This window comes from Canis lupus, chromosome 34, assembly GCF_003254725.2.
Source record: "Canis lupus dingo isolate Sandy chromosome 34, ASM325472v2, whole genome shotgun sequence".
Taxonomy (NCBI): domain Eukaryota; kingdom Metazoa; phylum Chordata; class Mammalia; order Carnivora; family Canidae; genus Canis; species Canis lupus.
This window is the reverse complement of record NC_064276.1, coordinates 3,001,483-3,026,330: the sequence shown is the minus strand read 5'-3', so window position 1 is coordinate 3,026,330 and position 24,848 is coordinate 3,001,483. Positions and strand designations below refer to the sequence as shown.

The following is a 24,848-nucleotide window of genomic DNA, read 5'->3' as shown; positions in this document are numbered from 1 at the left end:
GAAAAATGACAATGTTATACATTAAATTCTCTCTCTGTACCTGGCCTGTCAAGACCTCAGTATGGCTCATGCAAACCATAGCTGTCCTTTAGTATGGATAAGTGGATACTGGTGGTGCACTAGTGAAGAGTTTCTCTTAATACCACGTTTCCTGAATTTATGTGTCCTTATACATTTTCTCTTATTTGAGCTTTAGAGCTCAGTTGGCCACATCACCTGCCTTGCAGGATGGCTCTATTCAATGGAACCTTCCCATGGCAAACATTAAGGTGGAAGGCGCTTCGTCAACTCTTTAAACACTCCCCTCTCTCCTCACCTGCTCTGCAAACAGCCCCTTCTCCACTCAATAAGCTCCTGGAGCTCAACGAACCATGCTGCTGGTCTCTTTGGGGAGATTTTAAAAGCAGCCTCTTCAGCAGCTGACTTGATACTTCACCTGACATCTGCGCTGTTCACAAAATTATCTGTTTTCTTTACAGCTACACAAATAAAGGTCTACTGTACAAAGGGTGGTGGTGGTAAGATGTTTTATGTGTTATATTTTTTTGAAGGAGGGGAAGAGGGACCCTTTTAATCAGACATTCTATTTTGATGACGATGGATGGTTACGTCCATTCTTTACTGACATCAGAAAAAGAGAACAGAATAAAATCTAGGAATCTGCCTCATGAGGAAACATGGAGGCGGGATATAAAGTAGAGTTCCACAAAAAAGAAAAAAACACTTATCTTTGCTTTTCTGTATATTTGTATATAGGGAAATATGAAAACATAAACTATGCTTGTTCTATAAATACCAAATAAGCACACAATAAGCTAATTAAATAGTATCTCCTCTGCAAGCTCAGAAAGTAAAGATGGGGGCAGCCCGGATGGCTCAGTGGGTTAGCGCCACCTTTGGCCCAGGGCCTGATCCTGGAGACCCGAGATGGAGTCCCACGTCGGGCTCCCTGCGTGGAGCCTGCTTCTCCCTCTGCCTGTGTCTCTGCCTCTCTCTCTCTCTCTCTCCTCTCTGTGTATTCTCATGAATAAATAAATAAAATCTTAAAAAAAAAAAAAGAAAGATGGCTTAGGTAACAACAGGTCCAAGAATGTGGCCATGAATTCTCTTAAAGAGGTTTTGACTCTGTTATTTTAGGGATGAGGAGCCTTTGGCACTCAACCCACTATATTCCCAGCAGCATTATTATTGTAAAGATCTTCCAATTTTCTGCACTCTGCACAGGCTGATCCATGCTACACTCCCTGGGAAAAAATTCCAGGGTAAATTTAACGTAATCTTTTTTTTTTTTTTTTTCATTTTAATTCTACTATAGTTCACATACAGCTGCTTGAGTTCAGGTGTACAAAACAGTGATTTGACACTTCTATACATTACTCAATGCTCATCATTAACATAATCTATTAACTTCATCTATTATCACCTTTGTGGGGAGAGGAATTAATGCAGGATCCTTAGTAGTAATAGAATTATTATTGGTGTGGATGTTAGTGTTTCTGGATTTGGCAATGACCTGTTTCTACTGGCAAACACCCTGCTTTCCTTTAGCTGAGCTCAATTCCACTTTCTATTTACGCCACTTTAGGTGACTTGATACAGGGAAGCATCTGGAAGCTCTTCTTGGTTTTAAGATGATATTTATCATTGGGTTCATTAAACATTTCCAATTGGGTAATGATATGCCCCTGACTTTCTAGACTTTTTAAAAAAGTTTAAAAATATAACCAAGAGGTTATTGAAGATCTAATTCGACTTGCTCTAATGGAAGCAATCACTTTTACAGTTTGAAGTAAGAGCATTTAAGAAGTAATAAATCCTAATATTCCACTTTTTTGTGGACTCCAATGATGATTTTAATTGAAAATATTATTTATATGTTATTGAATACCAGTAATAAAATTTTATGAACATGAAGGTTCTATGAAATGCCTCTATAACTTTATTAAGCACTGGCCATTACTGCAGAGAATTCAGTTTCTTAAAAATAGTTTCTCCACACATGCAAATATTTTTGTCACATTCTTTTCTCTTTTTTATGTTGTGGTATTTGCCAGCCTCAAAGATATTTAGCAGATTTTTTCCTTGCAACATACCTATGATAATTCATTCTTTATTACAAGCTGACACGTTCCTCACGTTCATCACGGAGGCTTCTTTTCTCCCCTCGCCTAGAAACACATTTTTCCAAAAGTGACTTCATGTGACTTTCTTTTTTTTTTTATTTTTGATAGTCACATAGAGAGAGAGAGAGGCAGAGACACAGGCAGAGGGAGAAGCAGGCTCCATGCACCGGGAGCCCGACGTGGGATTCGATCCCGGGTCTCCAGGATCGCGCCCTGGGCCAAAGGCAGGCGCTAACCCGCTGCGCCACCCAGGGATCCCTTCATGTGACTTTCTGTACAGCAGACACTGGCCACTCCTATTAGTTTAGAAAGATGTGTTTGGAGGGTGGTGGGGGTGAAGCGTCAGTCCAGCATCTGTGTTAATCATAGGACTCCTAAGCTGACAGTTACTGGTACGCTTGGGTTTGAAGTAAAAGTTCGTGTTACTTGGTTTCTGCTTAATAGACTTTATCATAAGCGAATCCGTGAAGACGGTGGATGCCTTGACTGGCTGTGCCTCTTGTTACATAAGCTCTGGTTTCGACAAGCCTTATCCCAGATGAGAGGTGTGCTTTATTCAGACCGACACCTAACTTAAAGGTGCGCCTCTGTAAATTTCCATCATGCGGGGAGGGAAGCCTCAGACGCGGGGCTGCTGTCCCGCAGGAGCAGGCGGGCACTGGCCTCGCGGCCCCGCGGGTCACGCAGTTCCGGCCCTCGCCCACGGGAGGCCACGCGGAGGGTGCCCGGTCCTCACCGGCCGCTGCAGGGGCAGGGGTGGCTGCCGCGCGCGGCGCCCGCGAGGGGACGAGGGGACGAGGGGACGAGGGGACGGTGCCGGGGCCCGGGGGCAGGCGCGCGCGGCCTCCCGCCCCCGTCCCCGCCCTGCTCCTGGGCGCCCCAACCCGGGAAGCCTGCTGCCGAGTGCCCGAGCGGCGGGGGCCGGCGGCGGGGGCCGGGGGTCGGCGTGGGGGCACAGGCCCGCCTCTGACACGCGCCCCGCGCGGCCCTGGCCACGCAGCGGCTCCGCGGAACAGGCCTACGGGCTCCTGCGGGGCGGGGCGGGCGGGGCGGGGCGGGGCGGGGAGCCTCGTGGGTGCGCCCCCCACGGCCCGCAGCAGGGCGGGGGGACGTGGGCTCGGGGCACCCTGCGTCCCCACCGCGGGCACACACGGACCGAGTCCGCGCGGGTCAGGCCGCGGTACGAGCCAGGGGCCGCTCTGCACCCAAAGGTGGGCTGCGGTCCTCACGGGAGTTGGTGTCTGAGGTTGAGGGCAGTTGCCCAGGAAGACCTGGGGCCGGGTGGCTAAGGCAGCCGAGGAGACAAGAGGGGGCAGGCGGGGGCCAAGAGGCAAGCTCAGGAAGCTAAGGACCTCCCGCCCCACCTGCTGCCTCAGGTGAGGAAATTTCCAAAGCTCTGAGGGGTTTCAGCGTCAATGTCTACGGCTGCTTCCTGATCTTCTCTGTCATCTCCCTTTGTATCTCTCGGTTCCAGAAGAGTCTAGAACACAGGAAGCCTTCGTGGCGTTTGGGGCAGGGAGGGGCAGGGATGGGGTCAGCGCAGGGCCACACCGGGCAGGGAGGGGAGAGTGGCCCCAGAGCAGGGTCCAGGGCCCAGAGCCAGCAGGGAGCACGGCTGCAGCACTGAATGGCCAAGGGGGGACGCACGTGACAAACACGCACTTGCCAAGCCTCTGCTCCCTTCCGAGAAACAGAGGAAGGCGGCTGGCCTTGAGCCGGGCTGGGGGGCTACCAGGGATCTCGTCTAACATAATCAGGAGTTACAGGTTATCTGGGAATGCAAAAGATACCATGTGTTGTTTAGTGTTTTTATTAATACACTGTCTTCAGTTGTATCTGGAATTTTCTGACCTTTAAGGTATTGCCTTCCACCAGCAGTTAATTTCTGTATGTTTGTGTCCTATTGTGAAAGGAAATGGAGCACACTTGAGGACAAGAAGTAGACAGAAGATTCTGTGGACCTGCCAGTGCATCTAGCACATGGCAAGTCTTCAACAGATACTACCTGATTAACAGGATACAAAACCCATGTTGGAAATGGATGAGTGTGTCTTTTCTTTTTAAATGATGGCTTTTACAAATAGGGTCTCAACCAAGATGACTGTCTTGAGTCCAGGTCCCAGGGCAAAGCTCCTGGGTGTGAAGGTTACAAGACTGGTTCCATACAACCTGTGTAACCTTGAGAAGGTGACTTAACATCTCTGGGCCTCAGCATTCTGAGTGAGCATCATATCACCAGATCCTCTATGGGGTGGTTCTGAGATTTGAGAATAAACTGAAAGAATTTAGAACAATCCCTGAAAGTTATGACACGCTACATGCTTTTATCTTCCTGTCTCACCTGCTTGACTGTACAGCACTATCCAGTAATTCCCTTAATGTTTTAGGCAAGTACATTTGTCTTCATCCTGAGTGTTGACTCCTTGAACAAGAGCAACTGACCTTCAATCCTCCTCGCAGACCCTCCGTGAAGTATCATCTGGAAGTGCCTGAGAGGCCAAACTGGAGGAACTCTAGCCAGTGCCCTGCCACTCAATGGCTGAGACATGAGACTGGTTGTTCAAACCACCTCAGTCACACATATGAGCCAGAAGTCAGTGGCCCTTGAATACTTCACGTCTAACAGGCCCGATAAGAGCTTGTCCTCTTCTCTCAAGAAATTGGCGTATTTGCTCTGACCCTGGAAATCTCTAAAAGTTCTGCATCAGAGGTCTCCAGTGTGGGGTGTGTACCACACCAATGCAAAAAATAACCTCCTGGATATGGGAAAGCAGCTTAGAATGTTATTTTATGTTACGTTTAGTCAGCGTAGGTCACTGAGTGACCTGAGCAGGTGCAGGGGGCAGAGAACCTGTGGCTTTACTTAGGGGCTGGAGAGAGGTGGCTTCTCCCCACCTCTCATCCCAAGAGACCATCCAGGCGTTTCTGGGAATTTCCATATTGTTGCATAAATCAGAAGATTTCCTCAAAAGTGCCTCAAGTTCAAAAAAGGCAGGCTGGGGCGTCTGGAGGTCACAACCTCAGCAGCTCTCTGACACTGTTAGTGAGAAAACCCAGGCAAACAGGCTTTCCTCTTTGATGCATTTAGAGGACACTGCTGCTTTCTCTCACAGGAAGGGCTGAAACCCTCGTTCCTTCATGCAGCATGGCGCTCCACTGACGGCTTAGAGCAGGGGTCCACAAACGTTTCCAGAAAGAGCCAGAAAGCAAACATTCTCAGCTTTACCAACCAGATGGTCTCTGCCACTACTCCAGTCAGCTGCTACAGCACGGAAGCAGCTACAAACGATACGGGGACAAATGGGCGTAGCTGGATTCCAGTAACTTTATTTATAGACTGAAATTTGGATTTCATAGCACTTCTACATATCAGAAAATATTATCCATCTTTTAATCAAAAACCGTTTAAAAATGTAATAATTATATTTAGCTCATGAGCAGTATTAAAATAGGTGGCCAGCTGGATTTGAACCATAGCTAGAGTTTGCAGACCCCTGGCTTAAGAGAAAACAGCAGTTTTGTTTTGTTTTGTTTTAATTTGTTTTCTTAATTGTGAATATCTTCCATAGTTTTTAACCTGCCATAGAAGAATGAAGTATTTTTTTCTTATTGTAGATAAATTTGTATGAAACCCCCAGAAGTTTATTAGTAAAAGATAATTCTAAGAGCCTATGAATACAGGACAGAGAATCAACATAATCCCTTTTGTTGTCAGTGTTTATGCAAATCACATACTGAACATCACAGAGATTATCGTGGTTTCTTATGAGGGGTTCGTGGAAATAAAATTACCTCGGTTAATACTATGTGACCAACCAACATTAAAATAGCTCAGCCTCAGACTGGAATGGTTCTAGCAGGGTGATGAGAGAATTCTGACAGAAGAATAAATGGGTATTCTTTTGCATCTAAACCAAGATATGTATTATTAACATCAGATGGCATTTATGATGTCAAAAATAAAAGAAAGAGTATTTTGTGTCTTTCTTATGATGCAGTGAAATCCTGAAACATAAATATCAATAATCAACCATAAAAGCACCTTAGCTTGCCTGGATTCCAAAACGTGTAATTTAGTATCATAATGCAGTTAACAAAATTGCTGTGTTCTACTTTGTGGTAACTGGAAGTTACCACGATCTGAGATGCAGGGCCTTGCGTGCCAAGCTCTGGACAAGGGCTTCAGTTTTCCCACGCCTCAAGCCCTGCTTGGGGGTAGCATGGATGATTTGAATGGAAGGACAGGGCTCTGCTGTGTGCAAACCAGCAGCATGATATTTTCTAAGTTTACTTAGCAATGGGAGGCTTTATAATAAGTGTAGTTCTCCACATCTTAATTATATCAATTTTGTAGTTAGATGAATGCTCTCTAGCACATTTAATCAGGACATGTGATCAGTTATTTTGCAAATGGCAACATATTCTGGAAAACACTTGCCTTTCTTCATTGCAGCCTGAGGCTGTGTTCAATTCAAAATATATATTTAATCCAGAAGAGCCCTACGGTTGATTGAGTCATATGCAACTGTCGATATTCGACCTTTAAATAATAGTTTTCATATGATTCAACCTCATAGTGTTTATGAAGTAAATTCTCAGTTTGCCCTGCAAGGTATGCTTCTTTCTTAGTAAATATGTGAACCCTAAGCTTGCCAAATAGGTAGGCTATCATTACAGAACACTCACCCGTATTAGGCACATGCCTTTTAAGTCCTGTATAAAGACAATGCTTTGTAGGGAGTACTTATGTTCAGTACATATGTTAATGATGACATACAGAAAATTAGCACTCCTTCTTTCAATTTGCCTGTTAGACCAAAGAAACTTATGACACCCATTGAAGTTCTTTCATTTAAAATATCCTCAGGTGGCTAAACAAGTCCTACTTGGCTTCTCTCATTAGCATCACAGACACCGATGACAGAAGCAGGCCACGATGCTTGTGAGCAGAGGACCTGGATGGATGCCCACACTCACACACACACACACACACACACACACACTCTCACACACGCACATACACGGCCCTCTCATGAGGTCCGCGCACGCCCACCTGCTCTGGCGGTCCTGGATACACACCTGTGCTCTGGCGGTAGGTGCCGCTGTGTGCTGGCGGCAGAGGGTCCCCCTGGCTCTGGCTGAGACTCCTCATGGGGGGCTTCTGATAGACGCGGTCCTCGTAGATGGGGTCTATGTGGTGCTCCGGGGACTGCAGGGCCCGCAGCTCGGGGCCCAGGTGGCCATGCTGGCTGCTGTACGACGCCCGGGACCCAGCTGGAAGAAATCAGCAGGCGACATTAAGACCCAACCGACATTCAAACAGAACTTGTTTTATCAAAGCCATATTTGAATTTGGTTTTTTTGCACAGACATGTTGAAATCTGCAGAAAATCAAATGAGTAACATGAAATGGCAGCAATATGTCGAGCTAATCAGCTTATCGGCATCACCCAGCTGCCTCGCTCTGCTCCCAAACCTGATCTCCCTGTAAGGATGATCATGATTCTGAGATAAATTCACCCCGCACAGGGCCAGCAAGACATCAGTTCTCTCAGCCGAACAAACGTGGCCGGCTTCCTCACTAAAGGAATCAGACAGACAAGTCAGACCCAGAAACCTCTTATTATCCCCCAGTCCCCGCACCTTAAAATTTTGCAGCAGGAATGATTATTTAAAATGATAAGCAAATGAAAAGCCCTGCTGGCAAGCCATCTTGATGGTGTTCCTGAAAAGTGAAGCGGGATTCTCATCAGCAGTTTTTTCCTGGACAATGAATGAACCAAAATGTTTGGTCTTAGAACCAACTTACAACCTATAAGCCTAAATTTCCAAGAGAAGCAGATTTTAAAGAAATTGGGTTTCAGGCTACCCTCCTCCTCCTACCCTCCAGATTGAAGCACCTGCATTTAGTTTCCCTTCTTCTGAAAGAGGTACAAACGGCCCTCACTGGTTTAATTTATAAGTTGAGGCTCTGTGTCACTCGCTTTGCAGTATCTGTAACTCCTTATCTGTGTCCTTTGGCTGCAGTGCATTGGGAGAGGTGTTGCTTTGAAGTGCTGCTGTGGACCGGGGAGCCCCTGCTGTGGACCGGGGAACCTCTGCAGTTGTGAGCAAAGAGCATTCTGTGAGGGCCAAGGGGCTGATGACACACAGAAGAGAAGATGTTGATTAAGAGCCCATATTCCCCCGGAGGTATGGTCAGAATCATAGGCGCCCACATGCCGGGAGAATCACCTCCACTGGGGCAGATGGGGTGGAGGACACCGCAGGACAAGGAAGGGTGTGGGGCAGCAGGAGAGATGGTTAGCTATGATGGTGAGTGGAAAACAGCTGCTTTGAGGAAAGATCTTTCAGCTAAATCTTCAAAGCTAAGATTCACGTGGTGTGCTGGGATTTAACTGTCTATTGTCTCTAAATAGCCCGAATTTGGAGCTCTCCATTCCAGTCTAGGCAACAGAGTTTGGGTGGTGTTTGTGGGCAACTCTGTCTGCTGGTCCAAGGCTTTCCCTGGTGGCTCCTTTAGAGCCCAAATTTTCAACGTTCAGGGCCTCAATGCTCAGGTAACCCCAAAGATTTTCATATTCTCATCTAGAATCTTTGAAGAAAAATCCATTCAAATGTTCTGAAATTGCTGGCCGTTAAATACATGTTTTACTGGCATCTTTTATGCAGGCTGTTTTAAATTTAAATTAACAAAAGGAACATTTCTGGATGATTGAGACAGTGCTGGGGATTCTATGAATTCAGCGTTAATAAAAATTACTGAATGTTTTGAGGAAAGGGAAGGAATAGAGCAAACAAGTTCCTTACCTTTCCCTTTGCTAGTAATTAAATAAATTCTGATTTAGATGGCGTTCAGATGAATGATAGATTCAAAATAACTGTTTTGCATAATTAGGTTCATTGCATCTGATTTATCAAATGCCAACATCACACTGAATATTATCTCATGTTCATATTTTCCAGGAATATATTTAAGTATGCTCTGCCTTGAGTTCCTGCTGTCAATTCTTCCTTCTTCTGGAGGCTTTGATAATATTGCCAAAGACTTACAAATGTAAAAGCAAGGAAATAGTCATATCCAAATGTTGTAGAGTTAAATAAAGTTATCCATCACTGGTAGATTTAGAGTTGTAACTTTATCACCATTCCTTGATTCTATGTCTCTAAAAACACCCAACAGCGAGCAACAAGAGGACCTGATGATCTTCTGAATGGTGACAAGATCTGAGGGCCATGTGAAAATATTTTATTACAAGCATTAACTGCACATGAGGAAATCTGGATTAGAGCTGTGAATCAGACATTAGTGACCAAGCGCCCTAGGCAAGGAGCAAGAATCTTAAAGTCTACCTTAGTGTTGATTTTTAAAGGATGATTGCAAAGATCGAAGCAATGAATTAAGTCCAAGAGGACTTAATGTCCAAGAAGAGGTCCAATCCTTAAATTAAACCTACAAATCAATGCTAACAAACATTTGCTAATCCAGGAGGAAGCCAGCAACAGATCTGCAGGAGCCCTTGACATGGGCAATGATCATAACGCTGAGAGGGCTGGTCTCATTCCTCCACATCACACCTTCTTTGGGTCAGTCCAGCAGGCACTGTTTTCATCTGACCAGAAATATAATTTATTTATCATTTATCATTTATAAATTTATCATTTATAATATAATTTATTTATCATTTATAAATTTATCATTTCTAGAGTGATATGCAAATAAATTTCTACATGCTGAGTTTTATATGTGTTGTTTATATGCACCAGCTAATTCTTACTAATCAACAGATTAATTCATTCAACACGTATTTACTGGCTGTCTGGGCAACTTCAAGAAATTGAGGACACTAGGGTGCTGAAGGCAAACAAGGTCCCTGGCCTTGAAAAGAAGTCATCATATTCAAGCACATACAGAGATAAAGGTACTGAAGAAAAGTGAAGTAGGGTTAAGGGGAGAGCAAAGTGTTGGTAGGAAAATACTGTTTCGATAAGGTGGTCAAGAAAGCTCTTTTGGCTTATCTGGCATTTCAGCAGAAAACTTCAAAGAGCCATACTGGAGGAAGATCTACTGTCTCAGAGGGAACCAGCGGCAAGAAGAGCAAAGGCCCTCATTCAATTCATGATCTTTATAGAAGTGATTTTATGACGACCTACTTAATCCATAGTCTTTAAAAAGAAACACAGTTCGTGTATGGGCTCTTTATGAGTTCAGACTCCAACTGGATGTAAGAACTGAACAGATTTTCTTTTTAACTCAAAATTTCACAATCCCAGCAACCACATTTTTATTAAAGGCATTTGGAATATTCAATGGACGATCACACATAAAAGAAGTTCATGAGAGCTCTACAACCGAAGATTTAGCTCAAACACACATACACACACACACACAACACACACTCAGCCTTTGGATTTTTATTCCTCAGAACATGGTTAATTCTCAAATTTTCATTTGCTTTCTTAAGAATCATCTGAGGAACTCTCTGAAAGGCTGATTGCTGGACACAACACTAAAAGATTCAGACTTGGTCCATCTGAGCAGGGAGAGGTAATGTGTGTTTAATGGGCAACACTTCACCTCAGGATTTTACTGAGATCACACTGAGAGACCATTATTTTAGGAAAAATATGGAGAGAGGAGATAGGCATATTTAAAAGAAAGAGACAAATATCTAATGTGTTGCAACATTCAATCTGTCATTTCTTGTTTTCTTCAAATAATAGAATTTATTAGTATATTATGTCAATTACTTTACCAGACAGGTTTTTGTTGGGGTCATTTGCATTCTTTTATTTCTATACTATATAATTGATGACCCTTTACTGTGAATTCACTTGCTTTTGCAAAGAAATAAATGTTGGTGTGTTTTCATTTGGATATATTAATATTAGGTTCTTAAGCACACACTGCCATTGATCTGCTCTTCAAATCTGGGAGCCAGCTTCAAATGCCCAGAAGCAAAGAAACAGAAGGAGAAAAATGAAGACCTAAATGACACAGAGGTCAGTGGGCCAGAGCAAGCTGACTCAGTGTGTGTGTGAACAGGTGACAGAAACAGTGTTTTCATTTCTGAGATAAAGAACTGTGCTCAAGAAGAGCTATGAACTCCCCGTGCTATGATGAGAAGTCCAAAGTAAAATCTAGGAATTCAGGTTTCTTAAAAATTGTGAATCTAGTTCCTTCACTGATGTTTAGTAGTGGAACTACATCTTGGAAGGGCAGAAGAAAACTTCCAAAGAGAACTGTGGTTTCTGGCATAGAATTTCCCCTCGCAAATTCCCACAGCACTTTTTCCTTTGCTTAGTCCTGATTTCAGGGCTCAGTGATATGCTGACATCACTGAGCGCCGTGGCCAGCCAGCACGGCCCATGCAGGTAGGGAGCCTGCGCTCTGTGACAGTCTATGGCTTTGGAAGAGTTATTCTGTGGATTTTGAACCTCTTAAAATTTCTGGCTTGATATTTGTCATTAAACTCAAAAGGGAAAAATGATATCAACAAATAAACACTTTTAGAAACAAAAACAGTTTTGGTTAACCATATTATATCATAAATATTGCTAAGCAAATTGCTGAAAGATACACATATTACATCTTAGAGCTAAGGAATACCTTGCCATAATAAAGACTTACTTGTTTAATTCTTGGTTTTTGCTTTTGACTCAAATCAAAATTCCAAAATCTACCTCCTGCTCCTATGCTTATTCACAAGGTAATTTCAGTTTTTAAAGGACCCCAAAAGGATTTCCTAAGTATCTTGAGTCGAGTCCATGTGCTAAATACCATTTGCAAATGATCATTAATTCACTGAATTAGTTTGACATCTTATCTCATGTTGTTGTAAATGTTAAAATACATGAACATATTTCCTATACAGGCTATGAGCCATAGTCAGACTGATGTTTGGAAGGGAGACTCTTTTTTTTCTTAAGATTTTATTTATTTATGAGAGACACACAGAGAGAGGCAGAGACACAGGCAGGGGGATAAGCAGGCTCCTCGCAAGGAGCCTGATGTGGGACTCGATCCCGGGACTCAGGATCATGCCCTGAGCTGAAGGCAGCCGTTCAACCGCTGAGCCACCCAGGCATCCCAGAAGGGAGACTCTTAATTCATATAAATCCAATGACAAAATCTGCATTGTAGTCTAATAATTTCAATGTAAGAGGGCCATCTGATGATATAAGATGGTTCTATGTAAAGTCTATTTTGGAAAGCTTTAGAAAATGCCCTCCTGTTTCACCTACTTCATAAGTCCTAGATTTTTATATATTATGGTAACTTCACCGCTATCACAAATAACTTGAATGCTCATGCAGTCTCTGACAAGGTACAAAACACAGGATTTGGGATCCCTGGGTGGCGCAGTGGTTTGGCGCCTGCCTTTGGCCCAGGGCGCGATCCTGGAGACCCGGGATCGAATCCCACGTCGGGCTCCCGGTGCATGGAGCCTGCTTCTCCCTCTGCCTGTGTCTCTGCCTCTCTCTCTCTCTCTGTGACTATCATAAATAAATAAAAAATTTAAAAAAAAAAAACACAGGATTTGTTCCTGTAACTTTATGATGAGCTCTCCAATACAACTTAATGTAATTATGAAACCTCACCACACCTTTTACCAAATGAATACTGTAATCTATTGGGACTCAAATACTTTCCACTGAGAATAATTTAAAAGTGAAAATCACTTGGTCAGGAAGCAACAATAAGTGTGCCCATGGGATTTTGTCTCCTATAATAGCAGGTGTCCCTCATTCTTGGATTTTCTAACCATTTCTTCCCAAGCTGTTAGAAAAACAGGCTTCTCTTTTTCAATTCCTTTCATGACAGGCAGGCATGTGGAAAGTAATGAGACAGTGGTAACAGGGTACAATGAGTAATGGGGAGTCTGAGAGCTTTGCATTCTTAGGATGGACCTTTTCTCTGCTTATTTGCAGTTAAAAGCATGTGTGGCCTCTGTGTCTGCAGTGAAGTGAATGGTGTACTATCCACTGTGGAAACACACTTGTCAAAGATGGCACTACTGCTAGTGAAACACACTAGGTAAATGGTGGTTTGGTACCTGTCCTTGTTATCTGCTTTTGGTTTATCTCAGGGTAGGTAAAGAGTAGCTCCAAATGAACAATCCATGTATGTGAGGGCTTCTCCAAATGCCATCAGCATGAGCCCCCTGATTAAAATTTCAGTTCTGACTCAGTAAGTAGGGGTGGGGGGTGTTGAGGCTCTGCTCATTTTTCATAAGTTTTCTGCCAATGCTGGTGTTGCTGGACTGCAGACCCTCCTCTGAGAAGCCAGGACATACTGATTTAGCTATGGGCACATACCTTGGTTGCCAGAGGACTTCAACTTTAGCATCCTTCTGAAGCCCTGGAGACAGACACACTGATTCCTTATTTCTCCCTGCCGTATTAAGCAGACATGAGTGCCTCAACAAATGTGTAGGCTAAGGGTGTAGCCAGATGTTGACCATGCTAATGGGGTCCCAGAGGGCGCACCGGAACCTGGCTTCAGCATGTGGCTGTGCTGGCCAGCACATGGGGGCATCGTACTGACTGCCATGGGCTGTCTTGGCCAATGTGGGCTGCTGCAAGGTGGCTGATCTTAGCTTTAGGTGGCTGAGGCCCAGACGCTAAAAGGCACGTAAAAGCCTTTGTGAGTAGGCTAACTCCTAGGGGAAAAAAACCCATCTGTCCTATGTAGGGCAGACTTTTTGGATACGGGTGGACTAGACTGTTTTTGCTGCTATGGCTATGCTTCATGGTGGATTCTGGGGAAGCAGGTATCTAGGTTCCCAGCATTGCCATAAGCACACACCTATATAAGGGCTCAGCTCGGTGCTTCTTCGCTATGGGAGCACGTACATGGTGTTCACCTAGAAGCCTTGTTCATAGTATTGATGCTGGAGGCCACTCTAGACTACTGTGTTAGGGCCTGAGGGGATGGGCCCAAGGGAGCAGAAGAGCTCAACCACTCCTTAGATGTCCCTAAGAAGGTATCTAGCTCTGGATGGTTACGTTCAGGCCTGGTAGATTTGCGGTCTTGAGGAGTACATGTCAAGATTTGGTCCTCAGCAGAACCCCTAAGGCTAGAGATTTAAAACATTCATTGGAAATGGAAATATCCATTCTTGAATGTGGCGGGGGGGAGGTGTTTCTTGGAGGGAGGTGTAGTTTCTGAACTTTGCAGGGAGGCAGCAATACCTTTGAGGATAGAAAGAGTATAAGACAGTTTTGTCTGAGGTGTGCTAAATACTGCTCTGCAATTAACCTCCTGTTTGGGAAGACCGCCCCCCGCCCCCCGCCCGCCCCAAGTTCACAGACTGCTTACATGCCTAGACTGCAAGGCACTTCCTGCTTTTCCCATTTCTCACAGTTCTGTGGGTCTCCAGACAATGTGTTTGGGTTGGACCCAGTGTGAGTTCTGGGAAGGGACATTTGGGCTGAGGGTTGCCTGACTTTCCACTTCAGGTGAGGGTGGGGGCCTTGAAGTGATAATCACATATTCTGTGAACACTTAGGAATCTTTCTGAAAAGAACTTCAGTGTAACCACAACCATTCAAATGAGAGTCCCGAAGAAGCTGATAGAATGACTCCTTGAAACACTCAATCCGGACACCACCAGCCTTCTCAGCTGACACTGGGCAGATAAGAAATTAGCAGGGAGGAATTGTAATATCTGTAAAAAGGGCAACATAATGTGATCAGACTTGTAATTAAAGTCTTTTGACATTAACTTGTAAACAAGTTTAATCTGTGAATGTTAATTTTTACCCAGGAGGGGGCTCCTGCTTAAAATTTGCGTCTAACCCCATTTCTCCACCCTGAGAGCTTTTGGCAGCCGTGTTCTGGGTAGAATGAACCAGGAGCCAGGCTCTCCACTATCTTATTGTCCTAATTAACTAGTATGCTGAACAATCTATGATTTGGTGCTTTATTAATTAGTCACTTACCAGAGTTTTTAATGGCCAATCTCATATTCACACAGATACTCTTCTCTATCAACAAGGCAGATAAAATTCACAGAGTGTCATTTTATTTCTCGACAGCTGCTTCTCAATACCCCATCAGTGCAATACACGAACAGTACATCTGTGGTCTGGCTTCAGGACCTAATTACTATGGATAATTATGGATACTTCCATGGAGAGAAGCCAGAACAAGGTGCTCCGGACGCATCTTTTTTTTGTTGAGATGCAAAGCTGGACAAACTTTGGCTCAAAGGACCAGAAATCTCGTAACTGAAGCTGAGTTTTCATTTTTGTTGTATGTGCCCATCAAAGGGCACAGATGAAATTCTCAAAGTATAGACAGGAGAAAGGCTTTATCAGACAAAAGTGGACTTAAGTAGTTTCCTTCATTAGGTGGTTCAAATAATTTCGCAATATACCTGAACTAAAGATGGTTTGCATCTCAAACACAGGCCTTTTTAAAAAAAATCAGACTGTCTTAGCTATACCATAGATAGGCTGTACAAATTCCTTTTTAGAAATTATTTAGCTTTTATAATGCAAAATTAAAATGTATTCTCTCCATATCACTTCCCTACTCCTTTATATATCCTACTAACACCCACAGAGAGGCTCTGGTGATAATTTCAGAAGATACCACTGACTTTTGATATAATTTATGGGGGAAAAATGGCAAGTAAACTGCTTCATAGATTACTCATGCTCTATATTTACATTTTATAAATTCCTTGTATCAACACTTTATAAAACTTTCATCATTTTACTCGACATAATATTCAGCATATAAAAAAGGAGTTTGAGAAGAGACATTATGTTGTGTAATAAACAGCCTTGAGGAGGATTAAAATTTTTCCTTGATTCTTTTATGCTTAAAGGCCTTAATAACTGTATTTGTGTTTTAGAATCCAATTAGTAACTACATTACATATGCATAACTATCATTTATATACCAGTTACATTTATTAAAACATTAATTCCCTCATACAAAGCACCTCTGATGGGACCTATGTATAGTTACGATTCCCCCATCCCAGTTTTCATCCAACCATTCTCTTTAATCAGAGAAGTTACTACTAAACTACCAATTTGTATAGCTTGACAGTGATTCAGGTGATGCTTTTCCAGTATAGAAATCGATCTGTGTTGACTCTTGTAGAGCAAAACAAATACTACATATTTGCTAGAAGGCTGTCAAGGTGAAGGGGGCTTTTGTGGTCATGTCAACAATAGCCAACTAATTGGCTCAGCCATGGAGGGGACTGTAGTATTATATGCTTCTAACCAGCTGAGCACAAGACCTGACTGGGTACGTGTGTGTGTACATTTTCTTCATTCTAAAGAGAAACATATACAGACTTTCCTTTTCTGCATCAGTCATTAAAATGAAGCTTATCTTGTAAGGGAGTTTTTACTTTATCGCAGTATTAATCCATTCTATGAGAGCTCAAAGGCCCAAGTCAGAAACATCAGGAAATGCAGACATCATTTGAGGTTCAGAATGGCCATAGGACCTCTGTAATAGCATAACACTCGTGTGCCCAGGCACCATCTAGGAAGCCCGGGTGGAAAATTCAACACTATCAGGTCTTTTGAAGATATTTACGTAGCAAGCAGAAATTTGAGGGACCAGTAAAACCCACTCAATCAAAATAATTAATGGTTTTCTTTGCTGCCAAGTCTCTACCTACAGGATTCTGGGCAGGTCCTCAGTATACAGAATACCACAGAATAGGCACCACAGAATAGGCATTATCTGTTTTTGTGATCTCTTCTCTAGAGCTACACACAAAGAGCTGCTAGCTAGCTCTATAGGTGAGCCTGTGGCATTCCACGGACTGCTGTCCTTGCCTCTGTTAATGCTGCAACCAAAACCTAAAAATCACAGGAAGCCACTTTCCCAAGAACTGGGAAACTCAGAAGTGAGGAAGTAGACATTTGATCTTACAGGTGGTTCAATATTCATTGAACCAAATCTCTCTGGTAACTGTTGGTAAGGTTTTTTTTTTTTTTTTTTTTAAGATTTTATTTATTTATTCATGAAAGACACAGAGAGAGAGTCAGAGACACAGGCAGAGGGAGAAGCAGGCCCCATGCAAGGAGCCTGATGTGGGACTTGGTCCTGGATCCAGGGATCAGGCCCTGAGCTGGAGGCAGACGCTCAACCTCTGAGCCACCCGGGCATCTCATGTTGGTAAGTTTTGAATGGTTCACTCATTCTGGGGAGAACCTGGTATCTCTCTGTGTTCCTCTTTCTATGTTAAGGATGATTTCCAGTTATCAATGGGATGTAACACTTGCACCCATAACTAGTTTTACAGTAGTCAGTCAAAAATATTTGTTGAAGGGTGCCTGGCCGGTAGAGCATGTGATTCTCGAACTTGGGGTAGCAAGTTTGAGCCCCATGTGGGGCATAGATTTTATTTTTAAATAAAATCTTTTTCTTTTTTGAGGATTTTTATTTATTCATTCATGAGAAACACAGAGAGAGGCAGGGACACAGGGAGAGGGAGAAGCAGGCTCCCTGCCCGGGACTCCGGGATCACCCCCTGAGCCGAAGGCAGGTGCTAAACCGTTGATCCACCCAGAGATCCCTATTTTTAAATAAAATCTTAAAAAATATATTTGTTGAGTACCTATTAGAAGGTGCTTGGTGAGGATTTCTGAAATATACAGGGGTCTCACTAGCTTCCCTCAGGAAGCCCATATGCCCTCTATTCAAATGCTCTGCCTGCCTGGATTGCAAGATAATTTAAGATACTTTCTGCTTCATATCAAAATCAGTTCTTTGGCAGTTCACGGTGCCACAATAAATACATAAAGACCCATTTGGGATTAGCCTTTAGAGATTTTGGATATTTCACATTAGTTATTCCACAAGAAATGCAAAATTATATACATATGTATATATACATATGTAAGTGTATAGTAATTTTTGTCATAGTTATAATACATATAATAAGCAAAAACTGTATGTATTATAACATATATATGAAGTAAATATATGAAAAAATTTTTAAAAACTACAAAATGCACTTTGGTTAGATACAGCGTCAGGAGGGATTTTGATGCAGCCTTGGTTGTAAATTGACTGCATTTTGAGAGATTTTAAGTTATTAGTTATTTAAGGTTATTTGTACATCTACTAAAATAGCTGGCCCACACATAATCCCTGTTGCTTAGATAAAAAGAAAATAAATATTTAAAGGCATCATACTTAAGGTAGAGATCTCAGTTAACAGGCTCTCTTGAGCCAACGCTCACGTGGAAAGTGAGTGGCAAGCACAGATGCCTGTTTGCTCAGATTAACTACCCCTATGGCCTAAAAAGAGCAATCAGTGCAAACAGACCCAGGAATATTGTACCTCAGATGCCCTGTTGACGTTAAGTTGGGTAGCGCAGAGCCTGAAGAGCAGGAGAGACCCACAGCCTGGTGGGACAGAGACCCACGGCCAGGTGTCCCCAGGGCTGCGTGCGGGGACCTGGTGCGGAGGACAGAGTCGGGCGGCCGAGGCCCGGGCAGCACCACGGCACACGGTGCATCTGCCTTCTGGCTTCCACACCTAATTGCCGTGTGTGTCTCCATCTGTGTCCTCGCCCTCCGTCGTTTCCTTCCCTTATGTCATGTTAGGTGTAAGAGCAGTTTCCAGGTAGACTGTGTCCACCTGCCACCGGCTGACCTCCAGCACCGAGGAGCAGGACGGATTCTCGGTGTTGGGGACCAGCAAAACACCTGGCTGCACATTACCTGGGCTATTTCTCAAAGAGGGAAAAGGGACTTGCCTGCGACTTGGTTCATTTCGGGGGAAAAGGCAGGACTGGTCCCATTTGTACCCACTTCCCTTCACACTTCTCGCACACCCTCACCCTGCTTCCAATCTCTAATATCTCAAATAGTTGTGCACAGGCTTCTGGGATCCTGAACCCCAAGTGAAAAGAAGCTTGCAGGGTCTTCCAGAGATTTTATGCTTCCAAAAAATGTCTCGTGACCCCCCCTTTTTTTTTCTTAAAGTGGGATAAAAAAATCCTTACTCAGGAAAATGGTCACTAGCTCCCCAGTGTCTCCCAAATGTCATACCTCCTCTGAGTGAATTCAGGAGAGCAGACGCTGGACTATGTGCAACCAGTACACCCTCAGTGCCCCCAGCTTGACCGTAAAGCCACTAGGACTCACAGCACTGGGGGACGGCTAATTCATAACTAACGTGGAAGCTGACCCTCCCAAGCTGTACGTGTCTTCTCCAATCGGCACCTGTCACAGCTGTGTTTTGTTAAACCCAACCTCAGAGGCTGCCTCCGCCAAGAATTGTTTCCTGATCTTCCCATCTGGATGTGCCTCCCCTTTGGGATGCTCCAGCCCTTGGTCCTCTCTCATAGCTCATATCACAACTATGTAGTATTATAAGCTGCTTCACAACTAATGGCACTCCCACCCTCCTTCCAGTCAAACAAGACCCCTGGGGTTATCATTTCCATCTTATTTACACCTGACATTCCAGTAAAGCATGGTTGGATGCCATGATTCTCCACAGTAACTGCAGTTAAAATTTACTGAGCCCTTCGAGCGTGGGCGTGCTGATAAACAATTGATAGGAAGGATCTCAGTCTCATATGGTCTTTGTAATGACTTGTACAATTGTCACAGTATTATTATCCCCACTATAGGATACACAACCTCAGAGAAGGTCCATTTTGTTCCCCAAATGGGCCAAAAATGATTTCACCTCAGAACCCTTGCACTGGCTATTTCCTCTGCCTGGGCCCATGTTCCCCAGATATGCACATACTTCCTACCTCCTTGCTTCAAGGGTTTGCTCAAGACACCCTATCATGGGGAGCTTCTCGGTTGCTCCACCTTCTGACATCCCTACTTCCCTTACTCTTTCTCCCTATGGCTCTTCTTACTATAGAATAACCTACCCGCATTAGACCATACCTCCAAGAGGACAGGGGCCTGGGCCTGTCTTGTTTACAGGTGTGTATCTATCACCTAGAGGAAGACCTGCACAGAACAGATACTCAGTAAATCCTTGTTGAATTAAACTTGACTGTCTAAGGTAATTGAGCAAGTATCTGATAGAACCAAGCTAGTAACTGATGCACCCACATCTGGCCTCAACCATGCTCTTATCCACTGCCTTTTGTATTTGTGAACTCAAAGCAATGCAGGAATAATTCTTTTTTCTTCATCTGCAATTAAACTCACTATTCTTACTCATTCTTTTACTTGTTCATCCCTTAGATATTATAATTAGCCAGAGTCTTTGGGACTTAGGACAACATTCACTACTGTCAACATTTATGTGTTGGGTCCCACTTTTCCTTGTTTGCTAGCTTACTGCCCAGTCATCTTCCCCCCTGCCCGGAGACTTCTCTGCACCATCTTACCGGTTGGTATACACAGTTTCCTGGGTACCATGTTTTCCTCCTGTTTTATGCCCTTACCCGGGATGCATCTGCCAAGTGCTGTAACTTTCTAGGAAAGGGGGCATAGGAAATCAATTTTGTCAGTACTAGCAAGACTGACTTGCTATCTGACTCTGCCTTTATATGGATAATTTGACTAGGTATAGATTTGAGGTAAATAAGAACTCTCCCCAGAACTTTGTGAGCACACCACTTGATTGTTGTTTACTCCCCAGGATTGCTACTGCAAGTCAGGTGGCATCTGTTTTATTTCTCTCCAGTGGTCTGAGAGTCTTTTATGTTGGTGCTTTGAAATTTCATGATGCAGAATGTGGAAATGTCCTATTCTGGGCATGGAGGCATTTCCTTTAAAGGTACAGGTCCCTCAGGTCTGAGGAATTGTGCCGTATTGCTTCTTTGGTCTTGCTTCCCCTCCATTCCCTTTCTGGGGCTCCAATAATGTGTTAGATCTCTTGGGCGTGTCTTGTATGCATTATTATTGCATTATTCTCAGAGTTTCTATCTCCTTCCCTATACGGCTATCTTCTGAGTATTTCCCAGTCGTTCTATCAGATTTTTTATATGGGTAGTGATATTTTTACATCCTATAAAGATTTTCTTGTTCTTTGATCCTCTCATGTATCACCCACTTCTTATTTAATAAACACAAGATCTTCTTAAATCCTTTTCAATACTGATCTTAAAGTTTTTCCTTGTTTCCTTTAATCTCTTTTATTCTGTAAATTATGTTTTTTCTGAGATACAGTTCATTTTTCTATTTTCTTTCATGACACTAATTCTCCCCAATTCCTCAGTAATCCCTACTAATTTATCATATTTGAGAAAGAAAAACCTGGCAGTAGTTTCTCCTAATACAACATAAATGGAAGTATTTTCCACTAAACGTCCCTGAGTTAGACTTTATGATGGGGAGGGTGGGGCCTATGGGCTGGCATTCTTCTTGAGCATGAGAGGGTGAAGGGCAGCCCGACCCCCCTTCCAGCGTACCACCCACATGCCTGTGTGATATAAACTTTGTCTAGGTCACCAGCAGGCAAACCTGAGTCTACCTTTCTCTGTTTGTTCGGGAACAACTTTCTCAGTTTCTTCAGGAGACCACTCCTGTTCTTCACCCTGGAGTAAGCACTGGCTACGGGGTCGCCATCTTGATAGGAGGGAGGAAGAAGTTGACTTAACGTGTGTCAAGCACCAACTTCCCATGAAGCTTCTATCATTAGCCTCATGTCTCTCTCTAAACCCCAGCTCAATTCTGACAATTGAGCGGGTCCAAGAATTCACTGAAGACAGCCAGTCCACCTCCACCATGCCGACAGAGCAGATTGTTGGGAGAAACTTCTACATTTTAATTGCTCATCACTCCTATCTACTTCGCTTTCTAGAAGATTTACGGCTTGCTTTTGATGAGACTCACCCGCTGGCCTCTGTGTTCTTGTCTCTTTTATGGCTTACCCATTGTAATTCTGTACTTTATTCTTCCAAGGCTCTGGACAGAGGGGAGGCAAATGCGTGGACAGAGTAGGCCATCTTGAATCACTAAGATACGTTTTCATTTTTAATTTACATTTTCCTAGTTCAGTTAAAGCATGATCAAAATCATGTAGTGTAAGTGATATTGGAAAAGCTTTGATAGATTTCTACATAAGTTGCCACTTTACTACAAAAGTACAAAAAAGAACTGTTTGCCCCATTTTAACTAGCAAGGTCGCCGTGTGGTAGGAAGGGCAGGGGAGGTATTAGTTTCTGTGGATCAGCAAAAAAGACACCAGCTAGGTCTTCGGGGCCACTTAATATCCCAAACTCTTAGTTCCAGATCCAGCCACCAACTTACTGTAATGGGATGTTAAAATGACTGTCTCCCTGATGCAAGTTTGGTGTGGACATAAAGTGGACAGAATCAGATATGAGTCTGAGAGCGACTTCACGAAGGATGTCTGATCATCACTTCTGTGCATCCTGAACCCTGGGAAGAGAGAGGCAGCAGGCGACAGGTTCAGAGGAGGTCTGCTGAAGACAGTTAGTCCCCACCCTCTCGGAGGGCAAGCTTGGAGACTGGGCTTCCATGCGGCCACCTGGATGTGAGGTCCCTGCCTATAAAGTGAGGTTCCAGAACGCTGGAGGCCAAACGGCTGACAGAACGATCACTTTGCTGGTGGAAGCGGGAGGAGGTCAATGTGCGGGGATCGGACATTGGGGTGCAGGATGCCAGACGCAGCACACGGGAGAGACTGTATTTATTATGTGCTGATCTATAAAATAGCCTGGACTGGGCGCCTGAGCTCTGAGAGCAAGAACTTCTGAGGAAGAATCGGCCCGAGGGCCACAGCCAGCAGGGAATGCAGTGGAACTTCTGCAGCTGGGGACGAGACCCCCAGGGAGAAAAATCCGCCTTCACCGCCTTTGAAAGGAGATTAAAGTGTTGGTTGATATCACAGGCTGATCGCATTCTAATTAATAAATCTAAACTAGAAATTTCTGTTTTACTGAAGGGGGACCAGAAGGTTCACAAAAACTGAGTGTCCACGGGGCAGGGAGGGATCGCCTCTGGGAAATGCAATTGAAAGGAGCAGTGGCAGCCAGATATCCTGTTGCATAGACCTCCCAAGTGGCAGGTGTTAAACAAACTGGCTCATTACTTGAGTAGAGTTCATGTTTCCTTTGAGAACCTGACAATGGAGACTGGAAAGGATTTATATGGTATTTAGGTGGGGTTTCTTTCTTTCTTATAACAAGTGCGCCTGGGAGCATTAGCGCAAAGAATGGAATTGAAATCGCCAAATATGCGGAATTTGGGATTTATAGCATGTGACACATTCCAAATACTGAGTTGTAGGTCCACTTGGCAGAGGTAAAAGATGGACATGCCTTGACCAAATTCTTGTCCATATTAGCCAATTTTGATTATAATCACTGGTTAAGAATCTGCATTTAATTCATTTCATTTTTACCTCAAAATAAGCTTCTGATGTTTGATTGAACTTTAATACATATTTACAACTCAGATTTCTACTTTTAATAGGATTAATTTTGCTCTGAAGTAGGAAATGAAAGGATCATGCTGTTTTCATTACAGAAGTGAAGAAAAAATAGGTACAGGTGAAGTCATATTCAGTAGGATATTGACACATTTTTGAGATATTTTTGCTTGCTTCAAACTCACCAGCTACTTAAATAAGTTAAAAATTGGCACTGTAGGGATGCTTGGGTGGCTCAGCGGTTGAGATCCCAGAGTCCCAGGATCGAGTCTCACATTGGGCTCTTTGCGTGGAGCCTGCTTCTCCCTCTGCCTGTGTCTCTGCCTCTATCTCTGTATTTCTCGTGAATAAATAAATAAAATCTTTTTAAAAATTGGCACTGTATTTCTACATTCTTGGTGTTTTTCTTCAGTAAGAAAAAAAATATACAGACTTATCCTTATATCATGTATATTTAAGAGTATAGAGAAGTGGGACTCAAAGTGATCTGGGTTCAAATCACATCCCTGTCACTTCCAGCCAAGTAACTCTGGGCAAGGAACTTCTCATGGAGAAGCCTCAGTTTCCAGATCTGTAGAATGTGGCAAAAATCACACCTACCTCCTTAAGCTGCTGGAAACTACACGAGATACAATTTGCAAAGTGTCTGGCACAATGCCTGGCATGTAGCAAATGCTTTACATTGCAGTATGGGGCTTTTTAAAACATAATTTTATTCATCATGCACAAAATGAATAAATTTAACTTTTAAACTACAAAAAAAAAAAGCAACCTATCTGTCAAGAGAATAATGTAGGATCTAGTTATGCCGTTCATTTAGCTTTCTTCCTCTATCATTTGTAAGTGATAATTTTTCAACAGTCACATTGCAAACTAAGTGTGTGTGTATGGGGGGCCGGGGGGATGGGAGCAGGGATTCCAGTGCCTTCCCAGGTGTTTCCCTGCATGTTTTTTCTGGTCAATGTATCCTCTGCTCAGTCCCCAGAATGGAGTCTTTAAAGTGCAAATCAGATCATGTGGGCTGTCTGCTAGGGAAGTTACAGGCCCCTTATTACTCATCTCCCACTCTCCCCACTCTCCCCACCTGGTATGGTAGCATCCATGTCTGGCGCAGGAAACCCTGAACTGCTGGCAGTCTTACCCATCACACTCCCCACTTTGCTCTTGGACTTGATTCCAGCTACCATTCTTCATGGTTCCATCTATGCCCCTTAGCTCTGGGGCTACCATCAAGGAAGCATCCATGGTACACATGACACTACCGTGGGATGCCCCTGCAGGATGTTCCCACGGAACCAAAATCTACCTTGTCCCAGCATGGGAACTGAAATGGTCCATTCATCTGTCTGGTCCAAATCCGGGTCTC

At 43.6% G+C, this 24,848-nt stretch overlaps 1 protein-coding gene across 5 annotated transcripts in view; it reads right to left on the bottom strand.

Annotated features, from left to right (window-relative positions):
- The window catches only part of CTNND2 (catenin delta 2), a 924,458-nt gene that overhangs the window by 374,194 nt on the left and 525,416 nt on the right, over nucleotides 1–24,848 (bottom strand). For all 5 annotated transcript variants that reach the window (XM_025451313.3, XM_025451315.3, XM_025451314.3 and 2 more), the window contains one exon: nucleotides 7,203–7,397. In XM_025451313.3, coding sequence (XP_025307098.1) covers nucleotides 7,203–7,397 — 195 coding nt within the window. The remainder of the gene's footprint in view (nucleotides 1–7,202; nucleotides 7,398–24,848) is intronic.